This window comes from Leptinotarsa decemlineata, unplaced genomic scaffold (genome assembly GCF_025532065.1).
Source record: "Leptinotarsa decemlineata unplaced genomic scaffold, Ldec_3_MD MMD2_tig00000133_RagTag_RagTag, whole genome shotgun sequence".
NCBI classification, from domain to species: Eukaryota; Metazoa; Arthropoda; class Insecta; order Coleoptera; family Chrysomelidae; genus Leptinotarsa; species Leptinotarsa decemlineata.
In genome coordinates, this window is record NW_027412542.1 from 3,025,802 (window position 1) to 3,045,894 (window position 20,093).

The window sequence follows — 20,093 nt, forward strand, 5'->3', positions numbered from 1 at the left end:
CAGAAACCCTGAGCTTATTGAGAAGCATCATAGACTCATTCGAATAGTTTTTGAATTACCGCCAACAGTTAAGTTTTTCGCCGTTTGTGTATATTCCTATTTATTGGAATTATATGTAAATAATTCAGCCTGTGTTGATGCAGTTTCCCCTTTTCAGTAGGTTCAGTCTTGAATTTGTCCACGTATTTCTGAAGATTAAACTACAATCCACTAATTATGGAAATATTTAGCCGACTGACAATTCTTTTTAGTGTTTCATGATGAATTTCACTAGTTCGGACTTCCATTGTTTACTATATAAAATGATTTGAAATCCCTGAAACAACTAAAAAAGAAGAATTGAAAATGAATAGCTGAAAATAACAATTATATTAACCAAAATAAACCTGAAATGAAATAATAGTGAAATAAAATACAAGTAAAAATAGAACAATTGAATAAATAAAAATAAAGAAATGAAAAATGAAAAGTGGAGAGATTCCAAGTAATGTTAGTTCACGACGTTTCGATTGTTGTATCTACAATCGTCTTCGAGTGATGACTGGACTGATTCCTCCGAGAGATGACTATTTATAGGTCGTTCGAGTACTTTCACTTATCCCCGCTTTCCATTTTCCGCTTCTCTGGTTCCGTGGGAGATGACCGTTTTGGCGGGAGTTGGCCATTTTTCGCTTGATGATGGGTTTCCATATGTTGCGTATTTCTACGCTGGCTTGGCTGAATACGTTGTTGGACAACATGTATGCGGCTTCCTTGATGATGTGACATCATCAAAAATGATCTTCAACGGAATGGCTACTCCAAAGCGATGGTAGAAAAGACTTTGGCTAGAAGACAGCAGGAGCCTCGCAAGGAAGAGAAGCCGTCACAACCAGTGCTTGCACTTCCCTACATCAGAGGATTATCAGAGAGGATAAGAAGAATTGGTTCCAAGTACAACATCAGAACCTGCTTCAGATCCTGTAACACTATCCGTAGCAGCCTCACGAAAAACAGGCTACCAAACGCGGACTGTGATTCCAAGAATTGCTTTTACCGGATACCCTGTGAGTGCGGAAAATCCTATATTGGTGAAACTAAGAGGCCATTGAACGGTCATCTCCCACGGAACCAGAGAAGCGGAAAATGGAAAGCGGGGATAAGTGAAAGTACTCGAACGACCTATAAATAGTCATCTCTCGGAGGAATCAGTCCAGTCATCACTCGAAGACGATTGTAGATACTAACAATCGAAACGTCGTGAACTAACATTACTTGGAATCTCTCCAATTTTCATTTTTATTTTCTTTTTTCATTTCTTTATTTTCATTTATTCAATTGTTCTATTTTTACTTGTATTTTATTTCACTATTATTTCATTTCAGGTTTATTTTGGTTAATATAATTGTTATTTTCAGCTATTCATTTTCAATTATTCTTTTTTACTTGTTTCAGGGATTTCAAATCATTTTATATAGTAGACAATGGAAGTCCGAACTAGTGAAATTCCATATCTTTGTTAAAACTTACATCTCCTTTTTTCTCTTCAGCTCAATCCGTGTTCATAATTTTCTGAATATGATCGACTGATATATCATTTTAAGATATGTTATAGAATTGACTGTTACTTGTTGAAAATTTATGATGGACATATTCAAAAACAATTGAAAGGGGTATATTTTTAGGAAAGATTATTTTTTGGAAAAGAAATGTTTTGGCTTTCTACTTCTGCATCTTTATACAAAGAAATGTTGGAATATTCTGAAGAAATAAGGAAGCAATTAATTTCTGCCTTTTTTTGAAATATTCCTGCATCGAAAATAGTTTATAAAAGCTGAAATTACTTTAAAATACACATAATCGTGATTCAGTTGGAATAGGTTCTTGGAAAACTTGGACTTTAGTCATTACTCTTAACTTTAGAATCAATAATATATTTTTTTTTAATTTCAATAAAGAAACAATTGTTGAATATTAACACAGAATGTGTTGATAATTTCATCAATATTGTTGGAAGGAGACGATGTTACATCGGGATAGACAGATATATAGACAGCCTAAACCTATTTTATATTTGAAAAACATCGAGCAGAGGTGGCGAATAACTTTTCGAGAATGGAATAGGATTACTTTCAATAAAACACAACTATTGTTGTCATCTGTAAACGGAATCAGTCATAAGATTACTGTTGAATTTAAGAACTCGCCTCCACTCAAAACTCAGAATAGAAATGTTTCTATTCTGTGGTCGAAATGTCAAGTCATAATAATTGTTTTATGTTGTTTGTGTTAGTATAGGGAAAGTAATTTTATCTTTTACTAATGTTTATGTTTTTTATTTAAAAATGTATCTAATTTCTACTGATAAACTATGTTTATCTTTTTATATTTTATTTGTGATCAACTCAGCTCTGATAAGAGGTAATCAAACATTTCATAATTAATTTCTTTATCTAGCCTCTGATTTTAAGATCAATTGGGCGAGGTTCCTCACCTTTATTTGTTGACTCATTTTCAAATTCTGTTTTTCAGTTTTTAATTGAAGCAATTTTTTGACAAATAACATATAAATATCGTGATTTTCAGAATTTGTGACATATTGTAAATTATATGTGACCAAATAATTCAAAATTTTGAACTACTTGGATGCTTTAAAATTATTTCTCGAAATGTAATCTAACGATTTTTCAATTACAATGATTCTAGATACGTCTTGAGTTAGAATGATGAAGGATATTTTGGAAATATTTGATAGATATGATCTATGTGATATTCAATTTCATAATATTGAACTGGTAAAAATAGACAGTTGAAAGGTGTAAACAGGAATGAAAAAACAAGTAAAGGGGTGTTTACCTGTCGTTTAAATTTTCTAGATCTTCTTTTTCAATCACCCATTTAAGTATTATTCAACAAGAATGCCCCCAACGATGCTAACGAATTAATATATTAGAATAATGTGCTCAAAAGGAATTTTTTATTTTCTAATACCTTTAGTTGATGATCAAAATTGCCAATATACATTTAAATATGTAACCAACATTTTATAATACTTGAGAAAAAAAACTTTTCTGAAAATGATTTTGAAACAATTCGGGGAATTGACACAAGTACAGTTTGGATTTCCTCCGAAATACGGAACAAGTATTGTTAAATTGAAAGTAATTATTGATGTAGGTATAAATGAGTCTTTATCATCATTTATAGTAATTCTAGCAAAATTCAAGGTTTTTTGTCAAAATTAAAATTCTTTGGTTTCCATGAAAGTGTTTTGGCACAAAAAAGCTGGTGAAAATCGGATTCATAATTAAACACAGCATAATCTGCGATGAACGATATTTTTTTTAAAGTAACAGAAACACAAATGATGCAATTTTTTTCCACAGAAGATATTCAGTGAGAGGGATATTATACCAACAATGAAATTCTATTATCTTCATATAACCTCTTTAGAAAATAGGCCTATACAGGATGACTTATTGTTCCTTAACAAAATATTATCAGGGCACTTTTATTGTCCCGAGTTACTCGATTTGATTACCTTTAAGGACAAGAGATACTATGGAAGATAAAACTGTCTTCATAGTTGAAATTCACTTAAACTGAGGCAAAGAGGCAAAGAAATCTAGTCTTCAGTTCATCAAACTAAAATTAGGTTTATTTAAGTTTTCATACATTATGAGAGTTAGTATTTATACTAATGGAATACTTGTATTTGTAGGAGTTATCCCATTTATACCTATGAATAAGTAAATAAATGAAATCAATTTTTGCATTAGCAATGTTTCACCTTTTTGCCTAATTGCTGCCAAAAAATGTAAGGACGTGTCCAGGAGCTAATTTTACGAAATAAGGCTAGAAATGCATCGTACAGGTTGTTGAAACTTTTCTAAAAAAATCCTTTTTTGTATTAATACTGTAAATATCCAGTGTCAGAACAATGAATAAAATTTGACAAATGTCAAATATCATAAACAATCAGTTGTTGCTTTTTTAATGCATAGCACACCAGTTGCTTGTACCCGCTATTCATATTTTCATCTGTCAGAATATACAAAGATATGGAAATTTTTGCCAAGCACCGTGTTTTTGTGATCATTTTTTCAGCTTCCCGTCAGCTGCGCTCCACCCAGGTTCACAGCGCTCCACCTTTTAAAATCGCGTGATTTGCATAAAATTTTAAGGTATCGTGGAGTTCAAGTATTCCATTTGTTTTCATGAAAATTTCAGTCTTCAATGGTCACAAGTAAAGGCAAGGCAGATTTTTGAAGAAAAAAAAAATCTGAACTCTTGATTGAGCTAGGACATTATAATATGCTAAAAGGGATTTAATGATTTCATTTATAGGGCAAAGTTTTTGGAAAATTGTTCCCTCTAAGGATGGTACTGTTGAAGATGTAAAAGATAAACTCACTTGGTGCACCATTAGTCCAGAAGAACAACTGAAGTGCCAAAATTTTTCTGAGGCTAATGATTGGGATAGAATTAGAGTTGCATCCAAAACCATCAAAATCGAATGTCATCAGGCAGCAAACAAAGATGAATGCATGCAGCTACTGGACGAGGAAATAGCTACAGTCACCACACTTGATGCAGGAGCTATATTTGTTGGAGGGCGATATCATAGTTTAGTTCCAATTGCCCAAGAGATTCTGGAAGGGGGTCATACTTACTATTATGCTGTAGCTGTGGTCAAAAAAGGAACATTTGATTATATATCATCTTTACATCAATTACGTGGTAGGAAAGCCTGTTTTGCAGGTGTACAGACCTTTGCTGGCTGGGTTTTGCCTATAAATACAGTAAGATATCAAACTTTAGGCCAACCATGTTGATTATTCCAACTATTTCTTTGGTCCATATGTATATGTTGTTTTATTTTAGTTAATGAAAGAAGGTGGAATGGAAATCATCGACTGTAACAATCATGTAAAATCAGCTACAAACTACTTCGGCCCTTCTTGTGCCGTAAACTGCTTAACAGATCAGTATAATCCAATAGGAGACAATTCTGATAAACTGTGTCAGTTGTGTATTGGAGCGATTCCAGGAGGTCGCTGCACAGATTCAGATCCATATGCAGGTTATGAAGGAGCATTTCGATGTCTACTTGAAGCTGGTGAGATAGCTTTTCTCAAACACAATACCGTTCCAGAACTTTTAGCAGCAATGGAGTATGGTAGGTATTGAGAAAAACATTTTTCTAATTGTTTTGGGCTTTGTTAAGTATACATATAGTATTGAAATTTGTACATTTCATGTCCAATAACAGCAACCCTCTTCTCGATGCGCATTTCATGTACAAAGTTGACATGCCCTATTTATATCTAACTTCCTGAACATACATCAAAGATTTGGCAGGCACAAATTGGCGGACAATTTCCTATAACCCAGGCGTCTCCAAACTACAGCCTGCGGGCCAAATCCGGCCCGCCAGTGTCATCAATCCAGCTCGCGACAGCCAATGATTTACTGTCATCAATCTGGCCCGCGACAGCCAATGATTACCTAATTGTTGTTACTATTGCTGTGATAAGTTGAAGAAGAAAACACAGAATGATAATTACTCGGTTTTATTTACTTGCAAGGAAAAACTTAACGACAGAAATTATGACAAAGAAAACTTAACTTAAGTATCTAAGTTCAAGCATATTAATAACTAACAAATAATTGAAATAAATCACAGTAAAACAAAAACACTAATGAGATTTATGTAATTGTGATTTTCCACCGACAATACTTTGTAGTTGTGGATCAATTTTACTTGTACCAATTATCAAAAGAAATTTAAGATGCTCATCGGTTAATTGAGATCTGTAAACATTATTTGTGTACTTCATCTGGGAAAACGTTTTCTCACACATGTAAGTAGTACCAAAAACAGAAAAACAACCCACGAGCAAATTTATGCAAATTATCAAATTGTTCCAGTGGAAGACTCTTATAAAATTCCAACAAAGATGAATTTTGATATTTGTTCTTGAGCATATCACTGCACCGTAAATCAATAATTTCCATTTGGACTTCCGGAGCCAGGGTTTCAATGTCAGAATCAAAAGGATTTTGAAAAAGCTTAATTTCATTTGCAATGACATCAAAATCTGCAAAACGAGTATTAAAATTTATCTTCAAAGCACTCAAAGTTTCGATTGCAAAATTGACGGGAAATTCAGTCTCTGTAGTGTGGCTGAATACTTTACATGTTTCAAAATGTGTGAAACATTTTTTACGTAATTGCGATTGAAATAGTATTATTTTCTGCCTGAAGGATTTGATATTGGTGTATAAATCAGGGAGAAGCTGATTTTCTCCTTGCAATCTCAAATTCAGTTCGTTCATATGATTTGTCAAATCGACATAGAAGGCTAACTTCCATTTCCATTCACTATTTTCTAAATCGGCAAAAGGGCGCTGCTTCTCATTTAAAAAAATTTTGATCTCTGCTCGAAGTTCAAAAAAGCGCTCCATCAGTTGTTATAGATTTCAAATTTCTCCATCGAAGGTTCTTTTTATTAATGGCATTTTCAACTCCATTGAAAATATCTGCCCCAGTTGTTGTGCCGTGAATACTATCAATATCAAGAAGTTCTTCATACACTTCATAGCTTTTATCTACTCCTCGAATAAAAATCAACACCTGAGCAGTATCTGACACATCCGTTGACTCATCCAATGCTAGAGAAAACCATTCATGATGTCCATTTTTGTCAGACAGTTGAGATGATATATTTTCTGCGATGTCTTGCACCCTCCGAGCCACGGTGTTTGCTGACAAACTGACACTTAATAAATTTACCATTTCGGGGCATATTTCTTTGGCTACTGCAATCAAGCATTCTTTTATCATTTCTCCATCGGTGAATGGTTTGCCACGTTTTCCGATTTCAAGAGCCACACGAAAGCTGGCGCGAGTTGCACTCTTGTTCAGTATTCGCTTTGGTAAACAAAGATTGCTGCGATTTGAGTCTGCGTTTCAAAGCTTCAAATTTTTCCTTCCGCAAACTTCCTGTATACTTGGACTAACTTTGAAGATGTTTCGACTCATGTGTCGTTTGATGTTATAGTCTTTGAGAACAGCTATGGTTTCATTACAAATTAAACATAGCGCCTTATTACTGGACTCAATCACAAAATACTGAAAGTTCCATTTTTCTTGGAACGTTCTGCATTCACTGTCGATTTTTCTCTTCTTTTCCATACTAATAAATCACACATAAAAACAATAAGTCAAATCAAAATACTTTTATTGACGGGTGTTACTTTATTTCACAATAGGACAGTTTCGCTTCCTTCGCCTTTCCTACGCAGACTAACTCGCAGTTGCGCCGCTAGCCTTTTTATATGTAATTATTACTGCCATCTCGAGGTGATCGGAATACACTAGCTAGAACCAGAACTTTCTCGAACCAACGCGGTAATTCCAAATATTTTTTAATTACGCCTAATGCCACCTAGCGGGTAGCTGAAAAAGATAGTACATAGTACCACTACTCGCCACTAGATGTCGTTAAGTGTCACAATACACAATAATAATTGAAATGCACAAAAAGCGTAAGTTTGCTTAGGTCACACACTTTGCGACTATCCTAGTCTAGAAATATAGTTAAGGGCAGAAATTGGCCCTTGGAACAAACTGAAAAAATCATTATGGCCCGAAGGCTTCAAAGTTTGGAGACCCCTGCTATAACCTAATACAACAATAATAACAATACACATTGAAATGAATGAATACTTGCATGTCCAAATATTCAAATATACACTTCAAATAAGTGGAAGTTTATCTATACTCTGTCTATTTCTTATCATCAATCAGAGGAATGTGTTAGTGTGTAAGGTTAAATTTTGAGAAACACCCGTTGAATTAATTAATTAATTAATTAATTATGATTAAAAACTACCCAAAACCGTCACAAGAAAATTTTCCACAAATTTGTACCCAAGAAATAATTGATGTGTGTCTTAAAGTGAAAGTGTACCCTGTTAGATACAAATAGGCTGGGTTTAGACTTAGAAATAAGTCTACTTTTTCTACTGAAGATGTCAACTTGTAACACAACAGTAACTACCTTTCCCTTAACTCTGACAAAACTCTGAATCTCAACTTTACACTGGTGGAACAAAGAGATGAAGATCCAGTAAAATTACTCGGTGTACACCTTGACAACAGCTTGAATTTTTCATATCATATCAAGTATCTTTCAAAACGTCTCTCAACTGCCACATATATTATAAGACAGCTGAAAAGCAAAGTAACGGAAGAATATTTCAGGATATCACATTTTTCATTATTCCATTCAACAATGACGTACGCTTTCATAGTATGGGGATCCTCGAGTCACTCTGCTAAAATATTTACCCTACAAAAAAAAGTAGTCAGGATAATGGCTGGGAAAAGTTTCAATGAACATTGTAAACCAATTTTTAAACAATTTGGAATTTCAACACCTCCTTCCTGTTTTATTTATGAATGCTTAATCTACATGAGGAAGGAAATCTCCAAAGGCAATATGATTACAAATGAAGAAATACATAAATACCCCACTAGAAAGAGACTGGACTTTAGATTGCCTAAACCAAGAATAACCAAAACTAAGCACTCTTACAGATATCTGGCAATAACATTTTACAATGCTCTTCCCACTGATCTAAAAGACGTAGTCCTGAATATGAATCGATTCAAAATTGAAATAAAAAAAATTTTTATTGCAGTTTTTACCCATTCCAAGAATACTTCCATTTCTTTTTATATTCAAATAGATAAGTATGTTCATCTTATGAAGTCTGATGGATGTAATGTTACTGTTACCCTAGGGTGTATCTAATAATTTAATAATTAATAGTGTAATTCTATTTATGTACATGTAAATGTGTATATACCTATATGAGTTATGTGTGTCTGGTGTATATGTATGTGTGTGTTCTTTTGAGTTTATCAAATTATTGATTTGACGTATGTAAAAACACTTTGTGTAATAGCATGAATAAATATCTATCTATCTATCTTGATTGGTGAAATGTATGTCGAGAAGAGAGTTAACAGTTGTTGGTGTATTTATTTTGGACTTTTTTCTACACCAGAGGTCCCTGTCCTTCCTTTCAGCATAAAGTTAAAACTAGCACTTCCATTTACAAAGCCCATCATTTTATAAAGTCGTTTTTTCAATTTCAGTATATATAATTTTTTCTTTCTACTAACTTGGCAAACCATTTCTTAATTGGTAATATTTGCCATTTTTGAGAATGGCAATTATTAAAAATATTTTTGTCAATTTACTCAAAAAACAATGGTATTTTGCTGGCTGATATTAAGGTTTCAGCTTGTTTCAATGAAGTTTATCCCTTGCCAATAAATCATTGTTATTTTTGCTCATTTTTGAAAGCCCTTAGTTTCTGAGACTTCCCAATTACTAGAAGTGGAAGCTTGTGGGAGACTGAAGCGTTCAAACACAAGGCGAAAGTAAGCCATTCTTTCTTGAGTCATGTGGCAGACACTTGAAATTTAGCCACCCATCACTGACTATGAACTCCATGCTTTCTTTCGTTTTTGAATGAAAAAACGTTGCCTTTTCTTTAAAAATTGGACCAAAAATTGGACTTCCTCTCCACTGCTACTACATCATTCTGTCACAAAGTGTGTCGAATCAGTCACAGCTTTGTCTGTCTCTATGTGAGTACATACATTGTCTAAGGATTCCAGATAGGACTCAATTTTTACCACCTTCACTTTTTATGCCAATAATCTACCAAATTTCAAATAACTTTCAATAAAATACGATGAAGTAGAACTTTCCGTTTCATCAGTAGATAAATTGAAATACCTTGGTATATATATTGACGCTCATCTAAAATGGGATGCACATATTGATTACTTAGTCAAAAAACTATGATTCGTTACATATAGATTTAAATACGTGAGGCCATACCTACAAACAACCCAGATGCGAATGCTATACTATACATTGTTCGAAACCCACCTAACATACGGAATAATTGCTTGGGGAGCAGCAAACACAACTTTTCTAAAACACCTAGAACAAGCACAAAAATCAGTATTGAAAATTATCCACCTCAAAAAAAGAACTTACCCGACCGACTCATTATATTAAGAAACATCAATTCTAGACATCAGACAACTCTACTTTCTCAAAACCATAATAAGACAACATATTAATAGACATGAATTAAGGAAAATAGAACACCAATATGAAACTCAACACAAAAATAATTCATATGTTCCGAATCAAGGAAAAACACCCTTCAAAGGTCTTACTCATACCTAGCTCCTCGATTATATAATCTCGTCCCACATCATACAAAAAATATCAGGAGTAATAATTCATTCAAAAATAAATTCCAAACCTGGCTTCAGATACACCAATACGTTGATATGAAAAATGTTTACTTACCTTTTATTTATTCACTTATACTATTTTATATTTTAATTTTTGAAATTATATTCATTAGTATTCCAATTTCTGCAGAACCTACGCACAGGTATATCCTTCTGTGAGATTTCTATATTTATTTGGAAATTGCCTCATACAACTTGTGACATTGAAATGTGTATATTTGCCAATAAATATTATTATTATAAAGTCTCGGTAATTGTATTGAATTCTGTTGTCATTTGCAAAATTGTGATAACGAAATGCTTTTCTCCAGAAAACAATAATCAAGCAATGAACTGTCAAAAAAAAAATATATATATGTATATATATATTTTTTTCAAACTGTAAAATGTGTCAACTATTTTCATATTATTTTTACTACCAACTTCATTACTAATTTGCGACGATGGTAGCCGGTTGGTTAGTGTTGATGTTTATTGTACTCATTTTTAATCAATCGCTATGTAAAAAAGTTGGTTCCCAACTATCGAACCATCAATGTTCACTATGTTTTGTCCAACCCGTACTCAGATTTCCACCAAAAAAAAAGAATTTTGTTCAATGTACTTCACATTCTGCTTGTGCCCTTCTGGTTGGTAAAACATGTGTCGAAAAGAGTATTATAAATCTGGTGTGTAGGAAAAGTATTTGGATTTATTCTTAGAACCGTACACTGCACTAATTTGATACTGTTTTTACATCACACTGCTTTTTTTCGATGAAACTTAAAAGAAAATGGTTTCAAAATAGTGCATGATGTGATGTAATGTACTTGAAGATTTTGAAAGTAAAGATGCATTATTGTTTACAATCACTGTGTATGGTTGAGTAGACGGAATGAAATATTATTTACTGAAACACAAGTTTCCTACAAAGTTGTTAGTAATATTCGGTGGAACTTCGTATAGAAATAATGCAATCTTATGAATTCATTAAACTACATTTTTTTATTCAATTATAACAATAATATTAAATTTCAATTGCAGCATCTCTCACCGTGGATAACTTCGAATTGTTTTGCAAAGATGGAAGTCGTCGCCCTATAAATGAATACCTTGCTTGCAATTGGGGAAAAGTCCCATCTGATGCTATTGTAACTTCTTCAGCCGTTTCTTTTGAAGAACGAGTCAAAATCCAAAAGTTTTTGGTGAAATTTGCCGAAAAGTATGCAAAGTTCAACTCTACCTACACTAGTCAAAACAATTTCGGAAATAATCAATCTCCTTATGATCCAAATCGAAGGCCTGAATTAGAATATGATCAATTCGGCAACAGACTAAACAGATACAAGAGGCAAAACTTTGGAAATGCCAATGCACAAGATCCCTACGGGAATCCATACTACAACAATCAGAACTATAATCCTTATGGAAGAAATGATCTAACGACAGAAGGAAATAATCAGAACCTTGATCCATTTGCAAGAGATCCATACAATATCAATCGGGATCAATATGGAGTCAACATTGATCCCTATGAAACTGATATTAGATATAATACAAATTCGAATCGCTTTCAGGGATCTCAAGATGATTACAATATTAATAGGAATGTAGAGAGAAATCATACTAATGGAACATACAAGCCTTTCAGTTTATTTGAATCAGTTCCAAAGTATGGAATCCATGGAAATTTATTATTCCAGGTGAGACTATCTCTTTTACTTGAAATAGACTAATCGAGATTTAGGATTTATATTTCATATGAAAATAACTATTTAAATAGATATCAACACCCACAAATATCATTCCGAGTGATATTTAATGTCTTTCATAGTCACAAATTCAAATTGTTTGATTCGTCTTTGTCTTAAATTGAAAGGCGTATATTTTTAGGAGAGAATAATTTTTGAAAAAAAAAGATTTTGTCTTTGTACTTATCCGTCTTTATAAAAAACATTTTGGAATCTTCCAAAGAAACAAAGAAAGTAATTAATTCTAAAATGAACTCATTACAAAGATGTGTATCATGCAAAAAAGTAATTTTCAGATACAATCTGGAAGAAAAAGCTCTCTCGAATCAACCTTTTTTATATAAACATTGAATTACACGAAAGAAAAATACTTTCGACAAATACTTTTATATGAAAGCTGAATTATATGAAAAAAACTTTTTTCTATTCCGTTTGTATTGCAAACATTCATAATGGAATTGAATCAGTTATCTCTCACAGGATTCCTACACAATATAATTAATGAAAGAGTAAAATTTCACTTACATAGAACGCTGTCATTCTCAATGGTGAACATTTGATGTTTCAGAAGAGGAAACTTGCCTTATTGCCTCTTCAGCAATAACATTTCACACAACACAAATGAGTTAAATCTACTCATGACATCGATGACAGTATGTAATGACATTCATTTGCTCATTTAATTTAATCCCAACCATAGGAATCTTGATCTTCACATCTTTGTAAAGAAATTATTTTGAAATTTATTGCTTTCTTCCTTTCTTTGGAAGATTCCCACATTTTTTGTATAAAGATGGAGAAGTAGAAAGTCAAAACCTGTCTTTGTCTTCCTTTGAAACTGTTGTGAAATATATATGATTACCATTTTCCTAGAACGAACAGTTTTGAGTGTGTTGTTTAGAAAGTGTTTCTGAAAATTTCAGGATGCCACAAGAGGATTTTCTCCAGTTCAGGAAAATCTCCAAACGTACAGCAATTTTTTGGGTGAATCGCTTGATACAATCATGGGGGTTAGAGACTGCCCAGTCAATAGGATGGTTTTATGTGTCACGTCTGATGCAGAGAAAAATAAATGTGTTAAAATGCGAGTAAGTATTGTCTTTTTGTAATTATGAGTAATTGCATAGCATCAAAAATTAGTGGATGAAATAACTAACAGTTATATAATCATTTAAATTCTTTTTCGTTATTTCAATTATTTCTATAATGGGAATTAGTATTAGCAATAGCATATTTAAAATCAGTAAGATTGACCATAAGAGGCTTAACCTCTAAGGTAGAAGAAACACGGGGTATTTACAGAGTGGGCTACTAGGAGACTACAGTCTCAAGGCGTCAATTCTGAGCCAATTGAATTGGAAAAACCTATAGTCAGAGTACCAAGTGGAAATGAAATCATTGTACACAACATTATTCAGTTGTTTGTGAGGTTGAAGATTTCATGTTTGATTTGAGAAAATTAATATTTCAAAATTAAATTCGGAACATTCACCCCTCCCAACATTCCTTGACAGTAGGATCTAGTAGTCTGTTGAAAAACAACTTCTTCCCGTTGTATTTTTAATATATATTTCTCTCAGATGAAGGTTTCGTATATGCAGTCAAGCCACGAGGAAGTCAGTCAAATCTTTGACACACTGCTGTCTGGGTTGAATCTTTCCTACATTGATGAGGGTTAGCTGGGGAAGTAGTTGTTTTCCAGATCCAGGCATAACTATAATGATAATAATTCCTTATTTTCAGTCAGATAATAAATTTGTGTAGAATGTGTAAATACAAATACATTATGCAAATTTAATAAGAAAGGGGGAAGACAAGCTCATAATCTAAAATTGAAATGAGTATGAGTTATTCGAAGAATGTCTGTAATGTATAAAAAGTTTTTTCCAATAAATAATTCTCTAATGATGTTCCAAACACTGAGAAACTATTCCAGGCTTTTGAATGATCTGGAGGGTAAATGAAAATGGATCTAGTATCAGAAAAATGGATCCAGTTTCGAATTTAAATTCATTCAGATACCATTCACACATGCAATAAATTCAAATTTATATGATAACTTATACTAAGCCAAAGTAATATGCTTGTGTTGCTATTCCATTCTGAGTATTCTGCTATGGTAATTTCATGTACTCTTATATTGCAGTTTTCTAGTGAAGTTCAAAATAACTGCAATTAAATCATGTCATTGGATCTAACAAGACCTTGTGAGAAAAATAAACATATAAAAGAGGACAATAGTGCTCTCTTGGATATAGTTCGTATAATATAATGCTGAGTAAAATAACGGCATACTTCATCATCCATAACAAACGAAACACATATTCTGAGAAAATAACAATTTTATGAAAGGATTGTTATCTTTATTCTTGAAAATTCAGCAAATATAATCAGAGAAATCAACCATATCAGATTGCAACATTTTTGTGATATGGCTTCTACTAAATATACATTAAGTGTCCTCAATACTTAATGACAGAAAAAAAATAATTCTCATAATGAAGAAAAGAGAATGGAAACTTTCTATGTTTTTTTTTACCACTTTTATTTGTAACTAACGTTACTGCAGTTTTGTCCTATAAGGACATTTTCAAACTTATACATTAAACTAAAAATTATTAATTACATTAGCCTTATATACCCCGCTAGGTAATAATACAGGTACTTGGCTTGATTGGGTACCTGAATTTACAAAGAGTGAGTATACTAAATGGATTTTATCATTCAACAGGTTGCACCCGCAATATTTATGCTTGTGAATTTCCAAGGATTCTAAATAATTGAGTTTGTAACCTTTCCTGGCATAGTGAAAAATTTCCGTATTGTATAGATTCGGGAACTTGTGGTTGCATGCCACGGAATAGTTTAAAAACGTCGAATAATTTCTTCCTAGTCTGAAGGACCTTTCATGTTCAGCATACCGTTTTTGTAAATTTCGACCACATTGTCCACATAAAGCTTTCAAACTCCAGATTTCTCCAACTTGTCCACCTTATCTTTGGCATTGCACAGGAAATCAGATAACCTTGCATGTGGTTTGAATGCCACTTCCACATTGTTTTTTCTGAAGAAACCCGTAATTATTTCTGTTCTTTTTCCAAAATATGTTACAGTTACTCATTTCTTGATTTCTAGCTAGGAAAATTGATATAATTACACAGATAGGTCATAATAATGGTTTTAACGCAGATACTATCCAGAAGTTGTCAGAAAACAAAGCCGTAAAAACACTTACAGATTAATATACCCTCAGGTCAAACAACCAGAAATCAAGAAATGAGTAACTCTAACATATTTTGGAAAAAGAACAGAAATAATTACGGGTTTCTTCAGAAAAAACAATGTGGAAGTGGCATTCAAACCACATGCCAGGTTATCTGATTTCCTGTTCAATGCCAAAGATAAGGTGGACAAGTTGGAGAAATCTGGAGTTTGAAAGCTTTATGTGGACAATGTGGTCGAAATTTACAAAAACGGTATGCTGAAAATGAAAGGTTCTTCAGACTAGAAAAAAATGATTCGACGTTTTCAAACCATTCCTTGGCATGCAACCACAAGTTCCTGAATCTAAACGATACGGAAATTTTGCACTATGCAAGGAAAGGTTACAAACTCAATTATTTAGAATCCTTGGAAATTCACAAGCATATACATTGCGGGTGCAACCTGTTGAATGATCAAATGGATTTAGTTTACTCACCGGTTTTCAAATTGGCACATCCGCATTGTAAATTCAGGTACTCAATCAAGCCAAGTACCTGTATTATTACCTATAGGGGTATATAAGGGCTAATGTAATAAATCATTTTTAGTTTAATGTATAAGTTTGAAAATGTCCTTATAGGACGAAACTGTAGAATCGTTAGTTACAAATAAAAGTGGTAAAAAACATAGAAAGTTTAATTTTTTTTTCTTCATTATGATTTCCTACCATGTAATAACGTCTACATCCATCCAATATGGTCTACCCATATTTTCACAGTTATCATTCATCTATGTTCATTTTCATTCTATGATCTTTGCCTTTAAAAAAGTATTGTGCCTCAAAATAGTATTTTTTTTTCATAGACTGCATTGAAAGCACAACTGTTGAAACCGGAAATGGATTGCTACAAGGGCCATTCTCAAATCCATTGTATGCAAGCAATCAGGTCTGGCACTGCTGATGTTGCGGTTTTGGATGCAAGTGATGTTTACACTGCTGGTCTTCAATATGATTTGGTGCCCTTCATCAGCGAGGTTTATAATCTGGAAGAGGCTGAATATTACGTTGTTGCCGTAGCAAAAGAATCAGATCCCAGTACAGAATTGACATATTTGAAAAGTAAGAAAAGATTGTTTTCAGTATTTTTCATGATGAATTATTGTATAAATATGTTCAATTTTGATTCGTAGATAAGAATACTTGCCATGGGGGAATCAGTACTGCTGCCGGATGGGTTTATCCGTTGGCTTTTCTTATAAGTAATGGCTGGATAAGACCTTATGGTTGTAACAGCATCAGAGCGGCTGCCGAATATTTTACCAAGAGTTGCGTTCCAGGAGCCTTGAGTACTGAATACAATACTGGGGTACCATATGATAACATGTGTGATTTATGCCACGGAACTAGCTTTAGGTGAGTTTCATGAAATCGTAAACTACAACTTGACATGGTTATTGCTCAAATACTATATTTTTTTGGATTGAAAAAAGTAGCACTATTGAACAGTTTTTTTTTCAAAGTAGAATGTCCATAAAAGATGTTAATGGATGGTTGGTACCTAATGAACTCACACAAGATGATGCTAAACTCGAAAAATAATTCGGCCTGGACAGAACGTATTGACCACCTAAAACTATACTCAACTGTTTTTGTTGAGGAGAGTCAGGAGATCAATTAGTCAAAATGTTCTTAATGAGGAATATTAGTAAACATTGATGTTACATATAAAGGATACCATTATGTAACTTTTTATTATCAGATTTATTATTATATTATTAGATTTGATTTTGCCTACTTCCTCAAACAAATTCTTTACATTACATTCAAAGTAGGAAGGTCATTTTTCAGGTCATCATCAAGAAATTTCTAGAGTTTAAAACTCAGCGAATTGATACAGGAGACAATGGATTTTAGTGATCCATTTTTTATGTACCTTGGGATGCGCGTATATTTGAGGGTAGTTGAAGTTTTTATCTTGAGGGATTTAAATCAAATCAAAATATGCTTTATCACCCAAGATCTGAACATCTTATTAGCAAAGTCTAGTAAAGTAAAACGTGTATATGGGACAATTAACAAATATAAACTATAAAATAATGCTTAGAGACAAGAGCAGAGTACATGGACAGAACAATATTAAGCCCAGCTGAACAGATACAAATACAAGTACATGAATATATGAATATTGAGTAAATGTAAATATATAATGCTACGTAATGAACATTGTTAGCCATTTCCTGTTGATTTCAATAACTTGTTTACACAAAGCTACATGCCAATTACTCGATAGAGCCTTGGTAGAATTCGTCCACACTATAATAGGGCCTCCCAACAAGGAATTCTTTTACTTTCTTTCTGAATTTCTGTTCATTATATATCCGCCTTAAATTAATGGGAAGGTGTTTAAATAACTTTTTGCTATTGAAAATAATAGAATTTTGTGTAAGAGCTAGAGTAGGTGTTGGAAGGGAAATGAAGTAAGACTGACGTGTACTATAAGTTAAGGTGGTATTAAATTGATTTTTATATTTTTTGTGGATAAGACACACTGTTTCCAAAATAAAAAGATATACTAAGGTCAGAATTTTTTGCTTCACAAATAAGTGGCGGCATGAATATCTGTAGCTAGCCTTGCATAAATATCTGATTAATCTTTTTTATAGAGAGAATACCATATTAAAACGAAATTGTGCACAATTTCCTCAGAAACAAATTTCATAACGTAAATAGAACTCAATTTGTGCAAAATAAACTGATCTTGTGATAGTAGTGTCTTAACTCTCTTGCAACAACTTTTACTGCATGACACCCTGCTGCTAGTGTTTTACATAAGTAGTCGACATGGGAATCAAATTTTAGATTGGATAAAAGATTGGAATCACATCACTCTTTCACCCTTCTTATGTCATCGTTTTATGTCCATATGACAACCAGCCTACAGTAAATTGATTCTTTTTTTTTCCTTCTGATGAACATTTGTTGAGGCACTATTATTTTTTTGTAGCATTGACATCTTCAATCAATTCTTTCATTTTACTAATATATTACCTTTGTCAATGTATTGCAGTTTTCAAAAACACCTTGTATTATATTTCCTACTGTCATATTGTTCATGTTTTTTCAACATAAGAAATATTTTTTGAATTAGTCTTCGTTTTCAGGTACTGTAGACGTGACGCCTCCGAAGATTATTATGGTCACACGGGTGCGTTCAGATGCCTGGTAGAAGGAGGAGGCCATGTCGCTTTCGTCAAACACACAACAGTTACTGAAAATACTGGAGGAAAGAAAAGGGAGTGGTGGGCAAGGGACAACCTGAATGACGATTTCGAGTTACTATGTCCTGATGGTAAATAGCATTCTCGTTTTTTTAAATTTTTCTTTATTCAATTAACAATTTCAGGTACTAGAGCCGAAATAAATGAATACCAGAAATGCAATCTGGGAAAAGTTAAAGCGAATGCTATTGTCACCAGAGGTGGGTATGGTTATAACGAGACCCACATCAACGCTTACATCAACTTATTCATGTATGCACAGACCTTTTATGGTAGAAAGTTCTCTGACGAATTCAGGTTGGTACTGGCAAAGTAATGATGAAAAATGAACTTTATACATTTTTTTTTCATTTTTAGTTTCAGTATGTTCTCTTCAGCTCCGCCCTTCTCAGATCTGATATTTCAAGATGCCACGACGCAGTTAAGAGTTATCGAACCAAGTAGAAGAGAATATTCCAAATACTTAGGGGGAGATTTCTTGAGGGCTCGGAGGATAGTAGACTGTCACGCAGGCAGCAGTATGATAAAAGTCTCCTTTTTAGCAGTTATCATTCCAGTTTTATTACTTTTATAGTTTGTTGTGAAAGACAATTTTTAAATATCGAGTGATTGTTTTCCGTCCATTTTAAAGAAAGATTTTATGTTTTCGAGGTATCCTCGTTAAATTTGGAATATTATGTGAAACTATGATAATTCTTGATCATTCCTCCACAAAGTTTTTGTATATTTTTACACGTTTTATTTCATTTTTTTATTCATCGTACTTGATATTTAAAAATAAAATTGTATTCCAATTTGTAATATTTTTGTTGCATTATTATACTTTGTAATATTTTCAACCATCAACGAATATTTCTGAATATTCAAGTACGATTACATATGTACAAAGATTTTTTCAAAACAATTCTGTATAATTTTATATGTTATACATTTTACCTGTTGTTAGTTACATTTTTTTGAGTCTTACTTCTATAAACTAAAAAATACAGATCACTGGAAAGGTCCTCTGTAATGAATTAATTTTTATACTTGTGCAGACATCTCAAAGTTCAGCAAAATATATTTGATACAGAAAAAAAAAAGAGAATAAAATGCATTTTATAGTTTTTGAAGTACTTTTTATTTTATTCTTCCCAAAATTATTGTTATACTGCTGGTGAGTAACGTGTTTCGGCCTATATATTGTCACCTCATATCGTCACCGTGGCAATGAGTCGGGCTTCTCCAGAAAACGAGAAAATTTAAAGGATTTTGAGGCGGCTCCCATTGGAGTATACAAGGTATCTAATTGTAGTGAAAAGGGTGTGTTCAGGGGTTAGTTTTATTTAATCTTTAATAAATTATTACTTTTTTATTGTTACCTTTTTAATGCATGGTATACAACTTGGTTTTTATCCACTTTTCGTTGTTTTTATGGTAAACATGAACATTAAATCAAATGATAAAAGAGTTTCGATTGTTTCCTCAATACAAAATTTTGGTCAATAGTTAAGTGTGTCCCGAGCTTCCATTGGATTTGATAATTCGTATCTAATTAAAGCTAAATAAAA

General features: G+C 32.8%; 1 protein-coding gene across 1 annotated transcript; it reads left to right on the top strand.

Moving 5' to 3' along the window:
• Positions 1-2,242: 2,242 nt before the first annotated feature.
• Positions 2,243-19,649, top strand: Tsf2 (Transferrin 2). The gene is made up of 10 exons (XM_074172555.1): positions 2,243-2,400; positions 4,327-4,781; positions 4,864-5,158; positions 11,354-12,012; positions 12,984-13,148; positions 16,129-16,384; positions 16,456-16,678; positions 18,427-18,614; positions 18,669-18,840; positions 18,901-19,649. The coding sequence occupies exons 1-10, from the start codon at positions 2,325-2,327 to the stop codon at positions 19,115-19,117; spliced, it is 2,706 nt and encodes a 901-aa protein (XP_074028656.1). The 5' UTR covers positions 2,243-2,324; the 3' UTR covers positions 19,118-19,649.
• Positions 19,650-20,093: the final 444 nt, after the last annotated feature.